The 9512-nt window shown below is 38.0% G+C and overlaps 1 protein-coding gene across 1 annotated transcript in view; it reads right to left on the bottom strand.

Annotated features, from left to right (window-relative positions):
* The window catches only part of LOC107701456 (reticulon-1-like), a 32477-nt gene that overhangs the window by 4784 nt on the left and 18181 nt on the right, over positions 1–9512 (bottom strand). The window contains exons 4-5 of the mRNA XM_016503458.1: positions 586–793; positions 376–514 (exon numbers count right to left, since the gene is read on the bottom strand). Coding sequence (XP_016358944.1) covers positions 376–514; positions 586–793 — 347 coding nt within the window. The remainder of the gene's footprint in view (positions 1–375; positions 515–585; positions 794–9512) is intronic.

Raw genomic sequence — 9512 nt, forward strand, 5'->3', positions numbered from 1 at the left:
ATTGAACTTCAGATCAATCTCAAAGTAAAAGGCGGTACTAAAGTCTGATTTTGTGGTGGATGTGTTCAAATTTGATCATCTTAATTCAAGTGATGAAGGATTTTGAAAGTCTGAGCACTACTGTAAGGTTAACCCTGCATGGTGTAAATGTTTGAAAATGATTAACAGTTGCAAATAAACATTCATTAGAAATTTAGAAAAGTAATCAAAAAGTAATCAAATGTAATCAGTTACATTACTTTAATAAAATAATTGAAAAAGTTACACTACTATTACATTTTAAATAGGGTAACTTGTAATCTGTAACCTATTACATTTCCAAAGTAACCTTCCCAACACTGCCCCCGGTGTAGATTAAATTGAACGGAGGGTCACCTTTAGTGAGTCCACCAGATCCTGCACCAGAAACAGTCTGCGCAGTTCTTTCAGTGTGCTGTTGATATAGTACTGGGCGTTTTCTGCGTACTTCTGCATCTGATCACGGGATAGTGACATCTCCACCTCCAGATATGCTCTGCATCCACAATAAAACATTGTTAGTAACTCATTGAATGACACTGAGCGACACACACAGAGCAGGCTTACTTGAAGGGATGTCCCTCATCTGTTTTCTGCACAGCCTGCAGCACGGACTTGTAAACTCTGAAGCTGACGGTGGCAGAGAGGGCGGCCAGAGCCAGATAGGCCACCACGCTGACCACACTGAACTGCGTCAGAGAGAAAAGCAGCAGCAGTAAACTGCCAAACACCAGTCCACTCTGCTTCAGGTTCCGCCAGTACAGCAACTCCATCACTGGATGAACAGAGAGAGTGAAAGAAGTTCAGGTGGGGTCAGAATCACAGATGGGATGGGTGGTAGTGGTTTACAGTATGCCATAAATCTGTTTCTCATTGATTGTTTTAGGATCCACAATTCAGCATCCACTGAATGGCATGACCTACGATGATGTAACAACTAGTGAATCAACCTGCATCAGAGCTGAGTCAGAGATAACACAATGATTACACAAACAGACAGGAGTGCATTCAAAAATATGCCTGAATTCAGCCTGCAGAATCAGACAGAAGGCCTATGTCCACATATGTATACATCCCTGCTTCATAATATGCAAAAAGAAGTCGAATGAGCAGAATGTCTGAATATAATGAGTATGACAGAACAGGCAAAAATATAGTATCTGCTTCAGATTCTGAAGTGTAAACCAGTGAATACTTTGTTATCCCATGAGGCCATGGGAGCAGAGGAGATTATAGGGATAGACCACCCAAAGATTTACTCACCCTCATGTCATTCTGATATGACTTTCTTTCTTCTGTAGAACATAAAAGAAGATATTTTGAGAAATCTTTTTTTTTTTTTGTATTTTGTATTTTTGTCAATACAATGGAAGTCAATGGTAAACAAAACTGTTTTATGTTCTACAAAAGAAAGTCTCACAGGTTTGGAATGACTTAGGTTATTCCTTGTGGTTAAGTTGTACTTGTTTATTGTTGATTACCACAAAAATTAATTTTGACTTGTCCATCATATTCTTACATACTTGCAAAAGAAGTAAATCAGGCCAAAACGTAAATGTTAAAATACTGTTTCATTCAATAGTACAGCCACAAGACATGATTTTAGTATATAAATAGCTTACTATCATTTTCTGGGTTATATATACGTATATATGTTGTCATTACAAAATAATTCCTGAAACCCAAATTACGAGAACAACTTTACAGTTCAAATAATAGACAAGTTTTAACAGAGGAATTAATGTGCTTTTATATAATTTTAAGTGCCAGATTTACTAAACAGGGCAAATTACATGAGACTGCAATCCTATAAAAGTGCCAATGGGAGTGGAAAGTTCTGCATTTCCACAATGACCAACACAAACTACCAAGAGGAGTGCAAATTAGCATATAGGGTTTCAAACAAGCAGAGCTGATGTAATCAGGTGCGTGTAATCTAACAACACAGGTGCAAAGTGGGTTTAGACATGCTTTTTTGGGGCATTAAATGATGGCACAAATACCAGAAAACTGACTACTGCAAACCTTAGTAAATCACCTTGAATGATTCATTTAAATAATCAACTCCCATAAATTTTGTATCTGAAAGAGACACTCTAACAAATGAATATGCAATAAGGTCAGCCACAAAAATCACTGTGTCCACGCCTTTTCTTTACTTTACTAAAGACAACTTTCTCTGTCTTTAGTAAATCCTGACAACAGTTCTGTCAGAACCACTATCGTCAAAGATGATTGACAATTAGCATACAGTTTGGATTCGCGGTATTGGTAATTGCAGATATCGTTAAAGTTCAATAATGTTATGTACACATTTTAGAATTAGTCTGATTCAAAGGAGAATCAGAAGGCTGAATCCTGACTGACAGAGGAGGAGTTGGGGATGGAGGAGGGTAATTAGCTAGTGAGCAATGCGAAAACTGCTGATACTACTGCGGGACCTTATATATGAATACTTAGATAGGTGTCGTATTCCTATAGGTAGATGAGGATCAGCTGAGAGTAAGCTGATGTGAGCTTGACTAACGTGACCTGCCAGAACTAACGCTACGCTAGATTTTTTTAAGGCCAAATGAGGGTTACAAGCTGTTATTAGATCTTGCCCTAAGATTCACATTTCTGCTCTTAAATCCTCCAAATATTGGCTCTTTTCATATCCAAGTGCCTCTAAGTAAACTCAGTTTTTTCATCATCTACTGTCAGAGTGATGCATGTCTTTCCATGTCCCTCTCTGTCTCTGTGGCCTTTCTGCACAAATTCTCGGAAACAATAAATTCCGGCCAAGTGACAGCATGGTGGCCATGGCAACAGACTGGAACCAGGTGCACAAATCTGGCAGTGCGTGGTGCCTCTGTTCAAATGTTATTTAATTTGATGTCCATCTTTAATCTCCCAGACCAAATGTGACAGTAATGCTATAATTGTGTCTGAAGCCTAATGTCTGAATGGTACTATATACATAATGATCATTTAATAAGCAGGGTTTTATTGTGAGCCAATGAACTGGAATAATTTCATATTACACCAAATATGCTTAAAGACAGTTCACCCTAAAAAATGTACTCACACTCATGTCGTTCCAAACCGGTATGACTTTTTTTCTTCTGTAGAACATAAAAGAAGATCATTTGAGAAATGTCTGTTTTTTGTTTTTTTTTGTATTTTTGGCAATCTAAATGGTTTGGTTACAAACATGTTTCAAAGTATCTCATTTTGTGTTCTGCAGAAGTTTGGAACAAAATAATGGAGAATTAATGATGACAGAATTTTCATTTTTTGGGTGAACTTCCCCTTATCAGAGCGTGCATAAGGTCATAAGGTGAGCGCATACAGTAAATGTGTGTTTTTTTTTTCTTAAAACAGTTTAAGCTAGACACAGTGATTTACAATGTGTGATTTAATTGATTCGCAATATCTAACTGACATCGCATAGCATCAATCCACTGTTTTACCACACCCTTTCCAAAGCTCTTCCCTCTGGTCTTTGTTTTCCACCCAATTTAAGATGATGCAACATCTCAAGATATTAAAAATTAAGCAGCTTATCTAGCTCATAATTATAACCTGATAGCAGCATTTCACTCTAACCACAGGTATGTATCTGAGCTAAGTGGAGCTTCAGAGTCTAAACAGAGTTCTGTGATCATTTCCTTGGATGGCTGCCTGTCATACTCAATGCCTGAAAACTGGGCTGTGCTAAGTTAGAGCTTTTCCTACACTAGCACTATGGATCCCAACAACACCTCGGTGGGATTCTTTGTTTGCATTATGAAGGTGTGGTGTAGACAGACACTCCTTTATGCAATATGCAAAGCTTCATGCGTCATGTATAATTCATAGGCACTATAATTCTACAGCTCATTATAGTAATGATAAATATTCAGTCCTTTTCTATGTATCAGAGTGGAATAAAAAACATATCTCTATTTATTTTCAGGTGGAAATCAACACACAATAGGACACTTGCTCATTGCGCCCACTCTTTCCCAGCAAGCACCGACACACGCTTGTTTATGGGGTCATTAAGGTGAGCTTCGTATAAAATGTGTCGGCGTGAAGTTGGCAGTTGAGCTATGAGATGAAGGGAGTGCGGTCGCCACGGAAACTGGAGAGAGCAGTGATGCAGTTTCCATAGCGATGGAGCTTGCCCCCCCCCCTCACTGAGCGCTGCCTGCCAGACAGAGTAATAAGGTGCTAATGAAATGATGGGGGAGGGGAACAGGGGTAACACTGCTATGACAGACACACAAGCAAAGACCCCCTTGCTAAAACACCCCACTGCTGACTACAACATGTTCCTCATTCATGCAAGACCTTTGCTTTTTATCAAGCTAAAGGACAACAACTGCTAACAACCGTCTGGTCCTTGGGAGCAAGAATTGCTAAAAATAGCTATCACTGTGTGACTGCACTGCAAATCATTTTCTTAATCGTTTTTGTCTTGCTTTCCAGTATATACTTGATAAGTAAAATTGTGTAAGATATTAAGACTTGTTTTTTTGAGAATATATTCTGAATTCTGTTCATTTTGCATGCTGTATTGTCAAATTTGATTTTTTTTAACAGTGAAGAAAACATTATGGATGCCACAATGAGACAGAAAGAGATTCAAAAGTCAGCAGTAATGAATGGCTGTGTTTAATCACTCCTCTTGACTGGTTCATCATACTGCCCTATATGGGACAGCACAAGTCTATAGGGCATACATGTATACTCTTACAATTATAATACAAGTTAGATTTGAAATATTAGGCAAACTTAGGAATGTAATATATATTCTTGCTTGAGCAACTGCTGACTAGCATGATAAAACTCTGCTGCATAGGGTCCTGTCCCAAATGGTGCCCTGAGCCTTATGGCCCGCCTCTGAATCCACTTTGCTGACGTTATGTTGCATAGATTATTGGGTAGCAGAGCACGCATCAGAAAGTGCACATCAAGGGCACAAAGGGGGCACTCTTGAGCTCCTCCTTTCACCTAAAATGTCAAATGGGACACTCTGTGGTCTTGTAGACAACAAGACCATATAAGTCATTTGGGATGTGGATATACATATTATGAACTGGTTCATTCAAAAATGAAAATGATGTTATCATTTACTGGCTTTAATGTTGTTTTCAAACCTGTACGACTTTCTTCTGTGGGAAACAAAAGAAGATATTTTGACAAGAAGATATTTTTTGCAATGAATAGTAGACCCCATTGACATTCATTATATGGTCAAAAACATACTTTAAAATATCTTCTTTTGAGGTCCACAGAAGAAAGAAAGTTAAACGTGTTTGCAAACAACATGAGGGTGAGTAAAAGATGACAGATTTTTCATTATGAGTGAACTATCCTGCTTCATCGACTACCGTCCCGTCTCCATCCTGCTTCAATGACTACCGTCCAGTTGCACTTACCCCCATCCTCATGAAGTGCTTTGAACCCTTTAAACACTGTTGCTAAGAGACAAAGTACCACACATGTATACTGACCAATGAGCTTCTGTATTATTATGGGATTTACCATGACAGTATTTTTGTGAGGATATTCTGAACCACAGCAAGAATCACCACAAACAACTGAAGAATCAACTCCTACCATCTTTCACAAATGTATAACCACATACTGATGCGCCCTGTAATTTCACCAAGCAAATTGGGTTAAAAGGGGATGAATACTCAAAAATAGACTTTCGACATACATAACACTGTCGTTGTAGTGACACCTTACAAAAATGGCTGCTAAATAGGATGTCCTGCAACATCCTGCTCTGATCACAATCTAAAAGATGATATGGATCCGTAAGATCATATGACACTGTGCTAAGCCTGGCTGTCAAACGCCTCTTAGGTCCTCTATTGAATAACCAATAGTATTTACCACATCTTGAATTCTAGGTTCAATATTTCCAGAGTAGGATTATACATTCTAAATTAGAGATCCAAAATTGGGACTATAAAGGGTTTTATGAGTTTGGGGATGTAAGTTGGATCATTCCATTCTTATCTGATCCAATCGGTTCCCAGTTTTTATTATTAAGAATGGTGCTATAACTGATTAACACATTTGTCAGTGTGAAGTGATGAAATCTGTTTTATGATTTGTAGTTAATGGAAGAACTCAAGAGATCGTTTTGGCCTAGTACCAAATAACCATCAAGACAGTAACGGCCAATGTGGTGACTCACGCCACAGTTTTGACTAAACCGCATACTGTGAGGAGAAACAGAAACTGCTGACTTAAGAAAAGCCAGCACCTGCGGTTTGACTTTATAGCATTGAATCAATACCTAGGGGACACAGATATTAGCAATCCTGAGCCAGCAGGCATGACTAAAGGAAGAGATGGCAACACAATACAACCCTGAGCTGACACAGGCACATCGTCATCAAACAGTACAACATATTTGGCATTTATGGCATTAAAAAAGCGAGAAGCCTTTGTTTTTATCATCTTCATATCTGTTTCAATTTTTGTAATGGCTTAGTATTGCAGTGCCAACAGAGCACTTTACCAGAAACTGCACAGAGTCTTCTCCATTATAAGGAGGCAATAAATCCTAAATGAATCCTAACTGAAAGGGCTCAACGTATCTTAATTCAGGTGTGCATTAATGACAATAAGAAATTAAACGATACAATATAATGACAATGGACAGACAGACAGACAGACAGACAGATAGATAGATAGATAGATATAGATAGATATACAAACTACAAAATGAAATATCTTCTTAAATAGCTGCTTAAAACCAATCCTAACTGACTTTTATATAGTCAGTCTTAAAAAATGGTAACAATTTACAATAAAGTTAATATTAGTTAATGCATTAAATATTACGATATAACAATAAAAAATACTTGACATGATATATTAATCCAGGTTAAAGTTAATTATACTAATACATTTTAACATTTATAAACTAATACATTTTAACATTTATAAACTTGTTATATGATGTTTTATGAGTGAAGATGAATTAAAAATTAACGATAGTACATTTATAAATTACTAACACTACCTTACATTAATAAAGGCTGTAAAAATGTTTTCATTGTTAGTTCATGGTACCTAATGTGTTAAATAATCAAACTTCATTTTTTCAAAAAAATCTTAAATATGAATGGAACAAAGACCGAATGTCATAAATATTTAATTACTCTCACATAAAGAAGCATAACATTGATTGAAATAGATCTATTTATGTTTATAAGCCCTTGAACTGTCAGAGATGCTAAATGCTCAATATATAAATAGCCACTACCAGAAACCCTCCCTCTTAAATTGTTCTAGTTTTCTTCCTCCTGCATGAGTCCCTCTAATATGATAGTCTAGGTATTGGATTGATTAAAAGGATGGATTCACAGTTGTCTTCCAGTGGATAATAAATGAAATTCACTATGACACATACACATGTATCCACATCCATTCTTTCACAGAATAAACAATTTTCAGGATAAAAAGGATTTACATAGATAGCACTCTGAGCTGACTATATACAGTCAGGTAGCCACACCCCACACATCTCTCTTTCTTCTTTTCTTCTGTCGCGTTCTGCTCCCAATGCAGCCTGAAGGCCTTTATGATCAACACAAGCAAGCAAGCAAACGTGAAGACACTTGAAAAGGCATTTGACAGCTCTTTATGGAACTATCCACATCCAAATGCGCATCTGACCTGAAAATGAGGCAGTCATGCACATCAATGCCTATTAATTCTAATAAAACACACACAGAGTCTATGAATTCAGGGTGGACCCCCTAAGTACAACGATGAGGGAGGAGAGGAAGGGCGTGCCCAGCTGTCTCAAATCCCCCCAGTCTGGTGCTCATATGCCCATGATGGCGGTGACCTCGATTGAAAAAAAAAATGCGGGTGTGTCTGAGCATCTTCCAGAATCCAGCAGCCTCAAAAAATCAACCCCAGACATGCACATGCATCCTCTCCGTCCCACCACATTCAACCCCATCTTGCATCCCCTGTACCCCATGGACCCCCTTCCTCCTACCCTGGCACTTCCAGTTGCTCCAGAAACCTTCCATCTTGGTTGAGTCTGCGGCTGCCATGGTGCTGGCCTGCATGCTAGGCTGGGTGAGGGGAAGGACTGCGAATCGCTCTCTACTAATGCTACTGCTACAGCCTCTTCACTGCTTGCGCCGTATCTGTCGATTTCCCTCTCTCTCTTGCTCTCTCGCTCACTGGTTCACACCAGTGCATGAATGACCCATAGGAGGAGGAGACAGATAGGGGAGGGGAGGCAGGGATGAAGGAGAGGAGGACTTGGAGATGTAGTGACAGTGCTGCCCACTGGTGGAGGAATTGAGAATTGATTTTGTTAAAGGCAGACATTTGGGGGAGGGGCAAAGCATCATGATTGACAACTTTAAAGAAATCAAAAAGGATGTTAAATAAAATACACCCAGTTTTTACATTTTTCGAGTTTGGCAGTCCATTCACTTTCATTGTATGGAAAAGAGCAGTGTGAACATACTGCTAAACATCTCTTTTTGTGTTCTACGTAAAAAAGTAAACCATACAGGTTTGAAAAGACACGAGACAAAATTGTCATTTTTTTGAGTTAACTGTCTCTTTAAAACCTTGCAGATAGACTCTAAAGTGGGAGGATGAAGTATTTGTTTTCCTTTTTCATTTTAGATGGGAGACTAATCCTAACTAATCCTTTTGAGGAGGTTCAAATTTGGTGGTAAACATTGCTGCAGACTTATTTTGCTTGTTCAGTGCAAAGGCTCATTCTGTTCTCGATGCATCATCTCTGACAAATTTCACTCTAGACTGCTATAATAGTGAGTGTGTGTATATGTGTGTGTGAGGAAGGAGACATCGTGAGGCAAGCCTCATGGGATATGGAGAATGACTCAGCACTCTCGGTTAAAAGAAATGGGATGAGCTCACAGGCAAGCAGACAGTCCTGTCCAGTGGTCAGGGATGGACTGGCCATATGAAAGTCAATGGGACTTTTTCTGACCAGGCCAACTTGTGGGCAGGTTGTCAAAACTAAATCTATATAAAAAGTAAACATTACTAAATTTAAAGATATAAAGTTACAATATCATCAGGCCTGCCCATAAAAGCGGCATATATGTGACCCTGGACCACAAAACCAGTCATAAGGGTAAATTTTTCAAAATTGAGATTTATACATCATCTGAAAGCTGAATAAATAAGCTTTCCATTGATGTATGGTTTGTTATGATAGGACATATTAGGACATATTTGGCCGGGATACAACTATTTGAAAATCTGGAATCTGAGGGTGAAAAGAAATCTAAATATTGAGAAAATCGCCTTTAAAGTTGTCCAAATTAAGTTCTTAGCAATGCATACTACTAATCAAAAATTAAGTTTTAATATATTTACAGAATGAAATTTACTAAATATCTTCATGGAACATGATCTTTACTTAATATCCTAATGATTTTTGGCATAAAAGAAAAATCAATAATTTTGACCCATACAATGTATTTTTGGCTATTGCTACAAATATA

The sequence above is a fragment of the Sinocyclocheilus anshuiensis genome, unplaced genomic scaffold (genome assembly GCF_001515605.1).
Source record: "Sinocyclocheilus anshuiensis isolate Anshui unplaced genomic scaffold, SAMN03320099.WGS_v1.1 scaffold1051, whole genome shotgun sequence".
Lineage (NCBI taxonomy): Eukaryota > Metazoa > Chordata > Actinopteri > Cypriniformes > Cyprinidae > Sinocyclocheilus > Sinocyclocheilus anshuiensis.